At 50.5% G+C, this 14,651-nt stretch overlaps 2 protein-coding genes across 3 annotated transcripts; both read left to right on the forward strand.

Annotated features, from left to right (window-relative positions):
- The first annotated feature begins 564 nt into the window (after positions 1–564).
- Positions 565–2,101, forward strand: LOC147040492 (uncharacterized). Its single transcript, XM_085901805.1, has 6 exons — positions 565–931; positions 1,026–1,151; positions 1,224–1,312; positions 1,383–1,544; positions 1,606–1,719; positions 1,786–2,101. Exons 1-6 carry the CDS (start codon positions 565–567, stop codon positions 1,831–1,833), a joined length of 906 nt encoding a protein of 301 aa, XP_085757931.1. The 3' UTR covers positions 1,834–2,101.
- Positions 2,102–2,124: 23 nt separating this feature from the next.
- On the forward strand, positions 2,125–14,530 carry rassf3 (Ras association domain family member 3). Of its 2 annotated transcripts, none has more exons than XM_085901803.1 (8): positions 2,125–2,270; positions 2,375–3,020; positions 4,447–4,598; positions 11,292–11,399; positions 12,010–12,186; positions 12,255–12,342; positions 12,603–12,718; positions 12,818–14,530. In XM_085901803.1, the coding sequence occupies exons 2-8, from the start codon at positions 2,528–2,530 to the stop codon at positions 12,977–12,979; spliced, it is 1,296 nt and encodes a 431-aa protein (XP_085757929.1). In that variant the 5' UTR covers positions 2,125–2,270; positions 2,375–2,527; the 3' UTR covers positions 12,980–14,530. The 2 variants fall into 2 exon arrangements, with proteins under 2 accessions (XP_085757929.1, XP_085757930.1); XM_085901804.1 differs by having other exon boundaries at positions 2,237–2,533; positions 2,639–3,020.
- Positions 14,531–14,651: the final 121 nt, after the last annotated feature.

The following is a 14,651-nucleotide window of genomic DNA, read 5'->3' on the forward strand; positions in this document are numbered from 1 at the left end:
TCATTATTCTGTAAGTATTTCTCTAGCTTTCTTTCAACAACACTTTCGTCGCACTGGGAATAACTGCTGACGTCTCGAGTTTATCCATTTGTCCAAAGTTTTTCAACCAGTTGCTATGTGAATAAACCCATTGTCTATTTTAAACGTTGCTCGTCTACTTTCATCATCTCATTTGTGCTCCCATTGAAACGTCTTCATGACTTCAATTATTTTGTCTCAAGAGAAAACGTTTCTTTCTAAGGTAGTAGTAGTATTATGTCTGTTAGGTTTACCCATTTCAATGAAATCTTCAGTATATAACCGATCATTATAGATTCTCTCACAAAGCTATGAAGTGTAGTTTGTCTCGGTGTACATGGCAGCTTTGGTCAGCCAAATGTTATTTGCTTGGTGGTTTCGGTGAAGTCACAAGACGCACTTTTGTGACCTCCAATGTAATGTTAAATCGTCTCGCCACTAGAGGGCGACAAAACAGGAAGATCAAATTGGTGATGAAGGGAATATTCATCATGTTTGAATTCTGCTGTATAAACGCTAGTTTTGTGTTTGTTTGCAGCAGAGCTAATGGCAAATGGACGCGTTGAAATTCATGACCCTTTCGCCGACCTCAGCGGGCCAGACGCAGACAACCTTCAAGACATGCTGGAGTTTCGGCTCCTGATGGCGTACACCAAGAGGAGACGGCGGCGGTGGGAGAAGAAGAGCCAGACGTCCGTCGAGGACGGGGCTGCGGACTCAACTCGCACGTGTTTGCTGCCGGCTGAGAGCCAAGAAGAAGCGCTTCCGCCGCCGCCGCCAAAGACCAAGAAGAAGAAAAAGTGGAAGCGTCTGCCAAACATTTTGATGTGCATCAAGCCACAGCCGGAAAAATGTCACAATGAGGCCGAAGGCGAAAATGCAGTTGTGGAAGGCTTTGGAGGTTTTCGAAGCGGTAAGGAAGCAACAATCCTTCCTCCTGGGACGAGAAACAAGCCAGACTGAAGACTTGATATTTTATTGTATTATGTATGCATGAAAAAACAAAGTTTCTCCGGTGGAGTCGAACGAGGAGACGGACGAGGAGATGGACGAGGTAGCCAGCAGGCTGACGGAGATTGCCGACGAAATCCCTTTTGCGCCGCCAGAATATGAGAGCGATGGGCCCGATGACGGTGAGTGCCATTTTGGGAGCCGGAACGTTAAGAGCCAACCTTCACGTTTCCAATTTGATCACGTCGCGTCAGCACGCTTGCCGCAAGACCCCGACGTGGAGAAGGTGATCGGTATCCTGCTGAGGGAGTGCGGAGACAATTACGACGAGGAGGTGACCAAGGTGAGGTCTCGCTCGGTCCGCCGTCACCTTCCCGCTCGGCTGCTTAGCGGTCTGCTTTTCCCTCCCGTAGGGCTTGAAGGAGGCTCTGAGCTCCACGCAGCTTTTGTGGAGCAACGGCTTCTTTGACAAGTTGATGACGACGCTGCTGAAGAGGATGGGACTCTTCAACGCCGACCCCGAAGCGCCGGGACCGCAGACCTCGCCCAAGACCCAAATGGCGGTCACGTGCGAGGTAAGAACGTCGGCGGCCCTCTCCCGCTGACTTCTTCAAAAGGCGTCGTCGGTGCCCGCAGGTGACGAGTCGACTGTCGACCGCGGACACGCTGCCCGCGAGCCGGCTGCTGGGCTACGGCGCCACCTACCTGCAGAATCACTTCTCCTCCTGGGCCAAGCAGCAAGGCGGTTACGTAAGTCCCGCTCGGCTTTTTCCGCTCAATGTTTTTGAAGAGATGAAGCGACGCCGACTGTTGCAGGAGGCGGCGTACGACGACGACGACGACGGGGAAGACGACGTCCAGTGATAGCCCGCGCCACCTGATTCGGTGCAAGTTGCTCGTACACGATAGCCAAGGACAACTTGACTTGAATTATTTTCTAGTGATTCTTATCTCGTCATTTGCAAAATTGGGCTTTGGCTGACATTTCAGGAGGAACCCACTTTTGAATCTTTTGGGGCACACAGGTGATGAAATGAAAAAAAATGGTCAGCATGGTGACTAGACGATTGTATTTTCAACGAGTGTACACTGAGCTTTGAAAACCAGGAATAAAAATCAAAACATGTTCACATTTGATTGAAGTCACGACTGCAGCTGCTTTTATATTTCAGGAATGAGCAAGGTGTCCCTGGAAAAGTTGCAAAACAGTACCCTCTTGTGGTTAAGACAATGCTGTCGCCACTTTTTCAGCTTTTAGTGTGTCAACGTTCAAAATGAGACACTTAAAGTGCTGCTAAATTGCGAGTTTGGCCGCCAATCAACTTATTCTTTCATTCAGCTCACACGTGCAAGTAAGCACGTGGCTGAAACGGAAAATGACCTTTTTTTTTTTTTCTCAAGCCAGCATAGATTGTCTGCCCGCTCTGCCGCAGTCGCCTGTGAAATGAGATCCAACCCGTTCTGAGGCGCGCAGACTTCCTCAACCTGCTCGGCGACCAGGAAACCCGAGCGGCCGGCCGGCCGCCTCGCTTCTCCACATCTCCGACCGCCTGCCACCATGAAGGTGACCCACCACGGGGCTCGCAAGCCCGTCGCCGCGGCCGACCTCCTCCCGCTGCCCGGGCCTCGCGCCGGTCGAGCCCCGCTGACGCCCGGCCGCTCTTCTCAGGAAACATCGCCGCAACCGGGCGCCAGGCTACGCCTCCCCAAAGGCAACAAGGGCGGCGTGGTCAACGTGGTCCGACGGCACCTTTCCCCCCAACCGCCCCGGCGTCTGGAGAGCCTGGAGGCGGCGTGGAGCGCCGGCGGAGCCCCGCGCAGCCCCGAGCGGAGGAGCGGCGAACCGGAGGAAGGTCTCCCCGGCGGGGCTCCCCGCAGCCGCAAGAAAGGATTCAAGCCCCCCGACGTCAGGACCATCTTCACCCCCGGGGAGAAGGACCCCCGCGTGAAAGAGGAGTCCGGGGAGGGCCACAGCTTCGGAGCCGGAGGGGAAGGCACCTGGTGCGACGTGTGCTGCAAATACATCTTCCGGAAGGGGCTCACCTGTGCCGGTAGGTCAGCAGCCAGCACCTTTCCAATGGCAGCACTCACAAGAACCCATTGGCCTCAAATTTGGCCTGACATTTTGGCCCAAACCAAAGAAGTTCTTCTTTCAATTCTTGACGTGACGCTGCCTGTCGGAATGTCGTCCGTCGGCATGCATGCGGGCGGGCGGGCGGGCGGCCGGGCCGACCGGCTCCAGTCCGGGGAAGAAGAAACATTTCCTCCAACCTGGCTCAAGTTTGTTTACGTAGGGCCGCAAAAACACGAGCGGAGTTGTTCACTTATTAACGCCAGACTGTTTGTTGCGAAACATTCCACCTGCCTTTTAACCTAGCCTTGTTTTCCTCTTGTGGCACGGTGGTGTCATTGACGCCATGTCATGTGAACGGAGGAGCATTATTTTGACAAAAGTAGTGCCTGGCCCTCCTAAAGTTCCCACCCAGCCGTGCGCTTACGCTGCCTTAGCGTTCTGGCAGCCCACCGACCGGTACGTCGAATTCGCTACGGTGGCTGTCCCACATTGTGTGTGCGTGCTATTGTGGAGCCCAAGTGTCACAATGGCTGAACAAACAAGAGGCAGCGGCTGAGCCTCGCAAGCGCCGCTGCGGACACACCCGCACACGTGCGTGTACCGACGCTCGTGCGCTGGGGCAGAGGAGCCTCCGTCAGGGCGCGATGGGCGTCGTGAAAAACTTTGGCAGAACTTTACGGAGAATCTCTGGGTTTTTCTTGCGATTTCCCACCACCGTGAGGCGATCGGGACGACCGGAGCTCACTTTGCTGTGGCACGACTCGGGTGAGTTTCCAGCTCAAGGTGTCAACGTGACTTTCTGGCTGGGCTTCTTTGAAAAAAACATTTGCTGGGTCCACCCTCGATAGAGATACAAAGCAAATTTGAAAGAGCCTTTGTTCAGCTTTGAGCTGAAGTTGTCAACTTTGCCCACGTCTTGAATTTTGCTGGTTTCCGTTGATGATTGTGGCGTCCGGGAGACCGGAACCCCTCGGCGTTATTTCACGAGACCTTCATGACGTTCCATCTCTTTGGCAAACACCGACCTAATTTGAGTCCTCCTGCCAAATGCGGATGACCTTTCAACCCCTCATCCTAGCGATGGTAACCTTCCCAAATGGAGGAGGGCAGGACGCCATTTCCCATCGGGTCGCTTGATGCGTGAAAGTGGGAAATCCGACAGACGCCCGCCCGCCCGCCAGTCATAACAAGACGTGTCAAGCGGCCACGGCGGCCAGCCCGGACAACATGACTCAGCGCTCCCCGTGCAAACTGCCCACTCGGCAAAACCGGACAGTGGCGCCCCGTGCGTGTGCGTTGGCAATTGATCACCCATTCTGAAATTGTTATGTTGACATTTTTCCACAGTACAACATTGGGTGGCACACAGACCTTTTATGATGGCAATCTTGTGTCGCTTGCAGGCTGCAAGTACGCGTGTCACGCCGCCTGTCGAAGCCACGTGAGCCTCGACTGTCACCCCGCCGCTGCCGCCGCCGCCGCCGTCGCCTCTGCGGCGGCGACGTTGCCCATCAGTCAGGAGCAGCTCAACAACAACCAAGCGCCGCCATCACATGTGAGTACATTAAATACTTGAGCCTTTATGTGTGTGTGTGAGTGTGTCAGCTCAACTAAAATCCAATTGAAATAGTTATTTTTGTGCTCAGGGCAAAGTGATAAGTTTTACTAGTTGGTACCATTTTGTGGAACTTTGCCAAAAGAAGTGGAGGACATTTTGACAAAAATAGTGTTTTGCTGCCATCTAGTGGAATCTGTTGGCAATTATCAAGGCATGAGTACATTTGTATACGTGCATGATCACGTCATCTTTTGATTGTTGATGAGCTGAGGCTCCCTTCAGTTTCCAATGTAATGCATTTTGTATTTATTCCTTTCTTTTTTTAGTTACACTTTAAAAATGATTTTAAAAGACTTTCTCGTCTTTTATTGATTGAATTCCCTATCACGCCACACGAGGGCGGTGTGGGTGTATGAGCCGAGTGTGTGCCACTGGTTTGTTACCACAATGTGAGTTTGTATTTGTATCCTAAAGGTCAAAGGTCAACTCCTCCACATTGCAACGTTGCTGCGATTATGCGCACCCGTATATTTGCGCTTTCTATATTTAGCAAAGCGGCAGTGGTGCGGCAACCATTAGAGGTCAATTTGTTCATTAAATCGGCAACTTGATTCGATTTGCGCTAATGACTCAAACTCAATCTGTGACGTGTGTGTGTGTGTGTGTGTGCGCGCGCGCGCATGTGTCAGTCAGCCACGAATACTACGTTAGGGAGCAGATTGTCACTAACTGGTTGGAATGCGAATGCGTTTACCCGCTGACTTTTGCAGGCACTCATTGACAAGTTGATGTTTGTGTAGGCACGGAAAGCAAGCTGGATGGACTTTTTATTGCATCCTTTTAAAACGGAAGGAATAGTTCAGGCTTCGATTTTGTTTCATCAGGGGCCTTTTGTGTTGTGATAAGATCTATCCGGGGAAATGAGGGTCAGCAGAACCAACCTGCAGCGACATGTCCTCCACATACCCAATATGTCACACTTTAACTTGCCACTGTGTGTGTGCGTGCGTGCGTGCCAGACATGAATTATGGCAGACGCTGAGGAATAATCTTTGAGGATTAAGCGGGTCACATGCGGGTCAGGCCAGACAAAGCTTTTGTGCGTTTTGACAGCAGACGCGTCCCGACATCATCGCGCGTTTTTAGGAAGACCATTCATTTGGTTTCAAATTTCAACAGTAACCAGTCGGGTTCATGGCCCAGCAGGTCCAAAGTTGCATTTGTCCGTGAATTCAATTGGCCCAAAGTCATGTGATGATTACAGTAGTGAAGTCATTGCAAATGATTTTCCAAGCTGCAGACACTTTTTTTGCTTGACACCATTTCTCTGGCACGTTGACGTCTCTGGTGTGAGACCCCATCCCCCAGTTGGCTGCTGGTTTATCCGCCCGCCCATCTGTAATCTGCCGGCAGATGACGTGGACGTTTTGGCCAGCTGGCTCGCAGCTCCACTCTGACACCGGGCTTCCAACTTGTAGGAGGTCAAAAAAGAAAGAAAGAAAGATCTCTATCAGGGTGTGAGCCCAGACCGTTTGGGATTGTCTGCCAATGGCAATTGAGTGGAAACGTGGTCGAGGATCAGTTTGGGACTTCCTGCCAATTTCAAGGCTTATACAAAAAATCTCCAGCGTGATTTGAATACAAGTCAAGCTCGCATCCCGGTTGTGCCGCTATGTTCATTTAGTGCCTTTTAAAAAAAAATTGTAATTGCCAGTCTTAGCTTGCTTCCACGCTGCGTGTGTATTTATGGCGGCGGCCACATGAATCGGGACTGCGACGGCAGCGTCCGTTCCGTCCCCCCCCTCGGCACCGCGTTCCTGCGCGCTTTGATGGTGCCGCCGAGCCGCAAATTTGGACTTTCAGGATGAAATGCGGAACCTAAGTCAACAACACACGCTCACAGACGTACTTGCTGAGTCTTACTGAGTGAGGCCTTTTGGTTGGAGATCTTGTCCGCTTTTTTTTATTCTAAACTAGATTTTTGGGGCGTTTTTTTTTTTCCTCTCGCAAAATTCAGACTTTTCCCATCAGCAATATTTTTTTGTCTGGACTTGGGTGTTAAATTTGTTCCCACAGTTTGATGTTGGTTTGAGAAAACCCCTCACTGCTGCTTCTCAGCAATTAAAGCGGCAATAAAACAGACACGGAACCTTCCCCAAAGCTTCTAAATTACAGGAGCGCACACACAAAAAGCCTGTAAGCTGCATGTACACACACCTGCACACATATAAAGACAAAAACTAAATCATTGGATTGTTTCTTCTGTCTCCTTATTGTGAAGCTAAAGGTCAAACGCGAGGCCTGCTTATCTGAAGCTTGTGTGCGTGTGCCCGTGTGTTTTGGATTTGTTTAAAAGACAAAACGATGGATGGCGGCGTGGCTTGGCTGCCTCTTTTGTGCCACGTTTATTTTGGGCAAGAGCTCGTCCTACCAAACGTCTCCTCGGGTGGTGCTGGTGTGATTTAGTTCCCACGCAGATTTTGTCAATAAGAACGCTTTAACCTCCTGAAGGAGAGTGGATGGATGCAAGTGTTCATGTGCAGCTGTGGCAAACTGCTGCTGACCTTTTATTTTCGGAATGTGGGTAACCATATTCCTCGCTGTGGTGTGCGTGCGTGCGTGCGTGTTTTTAAAGACCTTGTTGGGAATATGCAGAGTGACACTGAGTTTGCCTGATAGATCAAATTCCGAGGAAGACTTTGCATCGCTTGTGGCCTTTGCTCAGTAATGTAATGTGAAAAACGTATATTTTATGTGTGAGGAAGGAATTGGAGAATTTCTACTTTTTCATTCGTTTTCTGTCGTTAACGTGACGCTCTTGACAAAGAAATGAGACTTTTTGGGAGGTACTTGGGAATATTTCACAATTTATTCTCACATATGACTGAAGATATGTTTGTAGTTTTAAATATAAATATTTTCATCAACGAGCATTGTTTAAATGTGCGGTTACTTCCTTATTAGCGACTGACGCAGCAGCTATCCGAGCGCTGATTGGTCGGTTGTTGCGTGCTGGGCGGGACTTAACTGCTTGTTTGCTATTGGCCGCTTGACTGTAGTAGTGGGCGGGGTCTTACTGTATACGTCTCTCTCAGCTCTAGTAAGAGTCGGCGTCGACTCTACGAGTGCTCCTCGCGTCACTTTAACAGCAACTTACTCAGGCTATATCTACTTTCAAGAAGTTCGACTACGGCGAATATATGTTGGCGTAATAACGAACAGTGGGACTTTTCCTCCAACGATGGGAACGGTTAAATGAGTCGCGCCGGCCGGCCGGCGGGCGGGCGGAGAGGAAGACTGGCGAGCGGCTTGCAAAGCGGAAATGCTCCCTTAGCAAGCCCTCGTCTCGTCTCGTCGCACTTTGAACAACTTTTGCCTTAAGTTTCTCGAGTGAGTGAGTGAGTGGCCACTTTATTTAGGGGGGGGGGGGGGAAAGTGGTTTGATGCGGCCGAGTTGGAGACGAGATTTTTGTCTTCGTCAATGACGTGGACTAACACCATGAGCAGTGGCTACAGCAGTTTGGAGGACGACTCCGAGGAATACTTTTTCACGGCCAGGACTTCCTTTTTCAACAAACCTTTGGGCAAAGTCACAGAGAGCAAGGTAAACAGCAGCGTGCAAATTGGTTTTGACGTGACGTTGAAAAGGCCAGGCAGGCTTGCATTTGAAATGGACATCAAGGCTTGGTCCACCTGTCCTCTCCCTTCACACTGTCTAGTAATGGAGGAACAAAGCGAAGAAAACTTTCCAAACAACCTAGTATACTTAATTTTCCAATATACTCTCCATCACCATAAATGACTCCTTAAATGAACAGAATTTCCAACGTAGTTTGGAATGCACAATGACAAGCAGTAGCTGAGCAACCACGTTTGAGCCTCCTTTTCCCGGCCCCATGCATGTTGAACCTGAATGACCGGTGCTGACAAATATCACGTTGCCCCCGGTTGCTATGACTTTTCACAGACCAGTAAGTCAGACAGAAAGAAGCCCACTCCCCACGAAAGCATGCAGAGCTCCACCCTGTCTTTTAGCCTCGGAAAATGCACTGTGTTGACACCACTGATTAGTTTGTGTGAAATGTTGGATCTTTGGTGCCCGAGAAAGGTCACGGGCCGCCGCCCCCTTAAGATGTGGCCTCAGGCCCGCAGCAGGGGCCTGTCGCCGTTTGGCCGTTCCCCCGCATGCCGGCGCTAATTACAGCTCCGGAGGAGGCGGGGCGGGCACCCCGGGCCATCTTATGCAAGTCCGCCGGCCAGCCGTGTGAAATGACTGCTTGTGTCGTTGCGTGTCCGGTCGAAGGGCATCGTTGATTAGCGAGAATACAAATCTGGCTCGGTTTATCGTTTTACCACCTGGAGTGCTTCGATTCCACAGCAAAATATTGAATGATGGCCATGCCAAATGTCAAGCGCCTTCCACTAGCTTATGGAAGATTCAAACTGTTCCGAAAGTACAACCAAGGTGCCCCGTTGTAAATTTGGACTAAGTCCCAACTCGGTGCATTTTAATCATCCCGTCGCCCGGGCGAAGGCAGAACTTTGCGTGACATTTAATAAAGCGCAGAAACCCGCTGAGGCACTCAAATGAACATCGCTGTCACGTTCTTCATTACAAGGAGGGGGAAAATATGCTGCGGTGGCACTTGAAGAACATAAAGAGCACATTTCAACCATGTTGGAAATCTCGCAAATAACACGCACATTGTCAACATCCAAGCAGAAAGCCCGCTCTGTGTGCAAATGTCACACTCGCTGGCAGCTAACTCTCTGTGTGTGAAAGTTAGGCCCGCGAGAACTCTACATGCAAAGTCGGCCAAAGAAACTTAAGCGGCGGCGTTTGTAGATGAGGTGAAACGTAAATCGTGAACATCGTAAAGATGTGGAGGACGTCGGGCCAGGAGCTCAGCCCGGCCCGCCAAGAACTCCGTGTACTCGCCGTGTGTTTTTTTGTTTTTTTTGTCGCTGGTATCGGTCGGAATGAAAGCGAGCCGGTTTGCGTTATCTCGTCAAGTGCTTAACGTGTTTCATCGTCAAGGGCGACGGCGGCCAGGCGACAACGTGTGAGATCATCCCGAATGCTGCTGCACATTCCCCCGCTCTAGATTTCCTTCCTCAGTCTTCCTATTGTACGTCACTTCCTGTTGCTCGGCCGTATTCTTTGAGCTCTGATGGCCTTTTTTTGTGGGGGGGGGCGTGATGGGCAAAGCTGCACCTGAGTTGGCGGCAAGCGACAGCCAAAGCCGCGCCTCGCTTTCCGACACAAAAGTAGCAAAACCTCTGGACGTCATTTGGCGCCGTCGCACCGAGCGCGTGTGACAAATTGTCGGTATGCCGCGTCAGCTCGCCACCCGGCCGATGTTTTGCCTGACTTGTTGCGGCGTGTTAAAGGGGCTTCCCACGCCGCCGGGTGACTGACATCAGCGCCGGCCGTCGTCATTCTGAGCAATCGCAGGACAGACGAGATGAGCTGCCATGTTGAGATGTTGCAGAAGTTGCTTCACATGTGACTCACTCACCGTCTTGTTCAGTTGCACAACCTAGGACAAATGTTTTTGCATTGTGCAAAAATATAATAGCGCTCACCTAACAAAAAATGTCAGCGAGCTAGTCGCGATCTCGGCGCGCTTGACCCGTTTGGCCCACCCGTCTCGTCTTTTGCCCACTTCCTCACTTTGGAAAGCCTTTTTTCTGGGTGGTCGAGCGCAGTGCTTGTATTTTTACTCGGCAGCTTTCGCTTGCGCTCGTGGGCTCCCCCCCAGCTTCTCGGATGGAAACACGGAAGCAACTGTGTGTGTTCACCTAATAATGCAGGAATGTGGAAAGGTGTGGTCCATCTTGACTTCCCCCCTGTGGACGCCACAGGAAGTAGCAAAGGAGGAGGACAGAGGCTTTCTCGCAAAAGTAAATAAATAGCGGGCCGCTGTTGAAATGTTTCAGTGTTTGGCGCGGCGATGACATCATCTGTTGACGGGCAGATAAGGGCTGGAATGCCGCAGGTGTGGTGTTTGTGTGTGTGTGTCAGATAAGAGGGCGTCCGGCTGTCAAGGTTGGCATTTGTCACAAGATTAAACGTGACCGTGAGCTCACGTTCAGGGCGCCTCTGAGTTGGAAAATGGATTTGTTTGTTTGTTTGTTTGTTTGTATCTCCACATACTTCCTTGTCATTGAACCCTGGGGGCGTTAATCTCCTTACCTGCCGCTTCCCGGCCCAAAGTTGCCTTTGCGACCTTGTGCGTGTTAAGTTGAACTGCGCGCATGTCAATAATTAAAACCCAACAGCTCACAAGACGTGTGTGTGTGTGTGTGTGTGCGCACCTCCACTGCTTCTCCAGCTTGGTCTTGGCCATATAAGGTTCCCATTCTCAGCACACTCCTGCTGGTGTGTGTTTTTGGACTGGAGCGAAGCAGCGTGATACCCTTGTAAGAAGTTGCACGGAGCAATACAAAGCAGATTTGTGCTGCGGTGTCCTGCAGCCATACACAACATGACACATGTGACGATTCCCACTGAAAGTGCCGCTAGCGTGCTTTGGCGAGAAGCCAACGTAGCTTAGCCTAAAGGCTCGCCGCAGTCGAGTTGACGCGGGCACTCACCGGGTCAGGCCTTGCCTTGCCTTGCCTTGTTCAAGCCCAAGCGACCTCACGCTCTGTCGCTGCTGACTCCCGTTTGTCTGTCCTTGTGCTCAGGATGCGGAGAAGGAGAGCAAGCTGCGCAGCGAATTCAGTCGCGAGGAAATCAGGCAGAAGATCGAGCAGTACAACACCAAGACCAGAGACCACCTCAAAATGACCCCGGTGAGCCAACACGCACAACACGTCTGCTTATTTGAATAGTGAAAGGCTTTTTGTGCTCGCATGAAGTCAATGTTTATCAAATGCGTTAGATGAAGCCGACACGCCGCTATCTTCATCTCAACTCCGACCCTTTCATTCCCCCGCGGTGACATCACGGCTCGCCGCTCTCGTCGGGCTCCTCTGAAGGTGTCTCCGAGCGCCGGCCGGCCCCGCGTTTGCTATGCTTTTGCTTCCCACCAACGCAGAAGCCGGCAAAGGCTGTCAAACGTTGAGTGACGGCTGCAGCTGTATTCAACCAGAGGCTGCCAGCTTTATGCTAGCTAACACATCACGTGAAGTTCCGTAGAACCGCTAAGGACAATGAACGCCGACTCCTATCGGGCCGTGTTTAGTTTTTGGGGGAAGGGACGTTGTCATGTTGTGTCTGCGTCCGTCTTTGTCTTTCTATCTCTTCATCTCCCCGTCTGACATCCTGTTGATCTTCTCGTGGGCACGCACGCACGCAGGCAGGCACGCACACGCCTCTAATGAAGTAATGAGATGAAACGGACGGCGCTCGGCCGCCATCTGTCCTCCACTCAATCCGACAACACCTTTGTGTTGGGCTCAGGGTTCCAACGGCGTGTACACGGGCTTCATCAAGGTCCAGATGGACCTGCGGAGGCCCGTGACGGTGCGCGCCGGCCGGAGGGTCACCTCGGCGGGCGCGGCGGCGGGCGAGGCCTTCTACCTGCCGCGGGGCGTCAGCAACACTCTGCACATCAGCTCGCACAACACCGTCAGACAGGTGGGAACATGGCCTCGGCCGCAAGGTCCAAAGTGACCCTCCCGCTTGCTCCTTTTTACCCTGTTCAGGTGATCGTGGCCTTGCTCAATAAATTCACCGTAGCAGACAACCCGGCAAAGTACGCCCTCTACAAACGCTATCGGCGTGAGGAGCAGGGTGAGTTTCAGCTTTGCTTTCTTTCTGCATGCGTGTTTGCTCTTTGTGGGGGTTACACACACACACACACACACACACACACACAAATAACCCCCAGCTGGCGGCCGTTCCGAAAAGATCTTCACGTTTATTTAAGTCAAAAGACCAAATTTAAAGATGGTGGTTCTCATCTTTTATGAGCTTTCACCGCCTATTCAAATTGTCTAGACAGCTTCGTTGTTAAATGCAGCTCGCAAATGAATGAGTGTATGTGCGTGCAGTGTACGTGTGTAAACTGTCGGACGGGGAGCAGCCGCTGTTTCTGCGTCTGGTGGCGGGACCCGACGACGACACGCTGGGCTTTGTCCTGCGCGAGCAGCAAACCGGAGAAGTCTTGGTAAGACCGCCGCTCGCTCGCTCGCCTCGCTCGCTCGCCTCGCCTGTCCGCTCCGCTGGTAGCGGCTGTCGCTAATATCGCCAGCGTCGCTCGCCACAGTGGGACGCCTTCTCGGTTCCGGAGCTGCGCAACTTCTTGCGCATCCTGGACAAGGAGGAGGAGGAGCAGAAGGAGGCGCTGCTCCGCCGCTACGACGTCTACCGCCACAGGCTGAAGGAGGCGCTGAGGGAAGTGCGTGCGTGCAGCGGAGCGGCCCAGTAAGACTTGAACGGGGCCTTTTTCTTTCTTTCTTTCTTTCTTTCTTTCCTTTTGCTTTTGTGTTGCTAACGTGGCAAACACTGGACTTTTTGAACTTTTTCCATATGCCTGCCACAAATCTCACAAAAGACTCATTTCATTCCCTCACTACAGTCTGTACAGATTTTGCGTTCTTAATTTATATGGGTGGAGCTTTTTTTTTTTTTTATATAAAAGAGTCGAGCGGCAAAACAATCACAATGCAGACGAGAGATGGAAAAACACAAGCAAGTTACGCGAGCAAGATGAGAAAGTTGGATTCGCCGGATAACGTGGAAGGAACCGGAACGCTTTCAGGAAGTAAACCATGCAAAGAAGAGGAAGTAGGATAGAAATGTGACGAAAGAGAGAAACAAAAAGAGGCTGAGCTTATAGCGTCAAGTGACCAGGAGGACGGGGAATTGTGGTGAACAGGAAAGAAACATTTGTCACCAAATGGGTGCTTTTTAGTCAAATAGTACCAGTATGAGCCTCAAATGTGCTACAATCTTTTTTTCATTTTGGATTCACCCTGAAATTTTAATACATGAGCACGAGGAGGCAAATGATTTGTTATGACAAACGCTTGTTTTGTTTTTTGTTTTTAAAAGTACACGCGAGCTAATTCCGTGGCAGCATAATTTCTAGTCGAACAGCACCTTCTAGTGGACAAAAGCAGCAACTACTATCCAACTTGTGTCTCGTATTTGTATTTTGCTTATTCTCGCGCGATATAACCAAAGATGAATTTGTGGTGTTGCCTGGTGCAAAAACAAAAAGTAGATGCAGAATATATCGAGTAGAGGTTTATTTAAATGAGTTTTATGTCTACTAAACACTGGCTTTACACGGAAGCATGGAAAAGGAAAGAGGGCATTATTTGAAATAGTTACCAAATCCAACAAAATAGGGCATGTTGGCCAATGATGTCATGTTAATTAAAAAAGGGGGGCCTTTCTATGCTTCCGTACTTAATTGGAAGGTATCCGTGAAGACGCGTATCACTTGTTGTTGTTGTAAGCTGTTGCTCAGTTGTATCAACTTAAAGGCTTGTCTTGATATTTTAGGGGCACTTTATTAAGGGATGACGGGTTGATGATGATTTTTGTTGTTGTATTTTGTACTTGATTTTGGCTTTTTTTTCTTTTTTTTTTTCTTTTGGGCTTTCCTATTTTGAGAGTATACACTGAATCAGTCATGATGTTAGCCTCATGTATGTGCATGATGTGTTACTATGGCAACATGTTATCCAAAGGCTAGTTGATGCACGGTCTTAATGTTTTATAACTGGATGTTTGAGACGATGGTCACGTATTTAGTCATCCTAATTGGAATGGACGTTAATTGATTGCAGATTTCCAAGCCTTGAAGCCATATTGAAGCGAGTAGTTCCGAAAACCTCAGCGGTGCCTTTCTGTTTGTTGTTTAATAGCAAGTGCAGATGGATGGTTGTCGTGGGCTCTTTCCGCAGCAGCCAGCAGAGAGAAAGAACTGTGCAGCTATTCAAAGTAACATTTCAAATAAAAGTAAGGCAAAGTTCGAGTGTTTCTGTCGGAGAAGGTAACCTGTGTGCACGTGAGTTCTCTCCCAGCACAGCCAACGCGCGCCTGAAAAGCGGCCGTAGAAGCTCCACGCAGCAGAACCCTGCTACTGCCGA

Source organism: Syngnathus leptorhynchus, chromosome 21 (genome assembly GCF_054491065.1).
Source record: "Syngnathus leptorhynchus isolate UIUO chromosome 21, UIUO_Slep, whole genome shotgun sequence".
NCBI lineage: Eukaryota > Metazoa > Chordata > Actinopteri > Syngnathiformes > Syngnathidae > Syngnathus > Syngnathus leptorhynchus.

Excerpts from the sequence above, each read along its gene's own strand:
- LOC147040492 (XM_085901805.1), top strand. The coding sequence starts at position 565 with ATGGCAAATGGACGCGTTGAAATTCATGACCCTTTCGCCGACCTCAGC. Across the intron at positions 1,313-1,382 it reads ACGACGAGGAGGTGACCAAG|GGCTTGAAGGAGGCTCTGAG; the intron begins GTGAGGTCTCGC and ends TCCCTCCCGTAG. Across the intron at positions 1,720-1,785 it reads CCAAGCAGCAAGGCGGTTAC|GAGGCGGCGTACGACGACGA; the intron begins GTAAGTCCCGCT and ends CGACTGTTGCAG.
- rassf3 (XM_085901803.1), top strand. The coding sequence starts at position 2,528 with ATGAAGGTGACCCACCACGGGGCTCGCAAGCCCGTCGCCGCGGCCGAC. Across the intron at positions 4,599-11,291 it reads ACCAAGCGCCGCCATCACAT|GATGCGGAGAAGGAGAGCAA; the intron begins GTGAGTACATTA and ends CCTTGTGCTCAG. Across the intron at positions 12,187-12,254 it reads CGCACAACACCGTCAGACAG|GTGATCGTGGCCTTGCTCAA; the intron begins GTGGGAACATGG and ends TACCCTGTTCAG.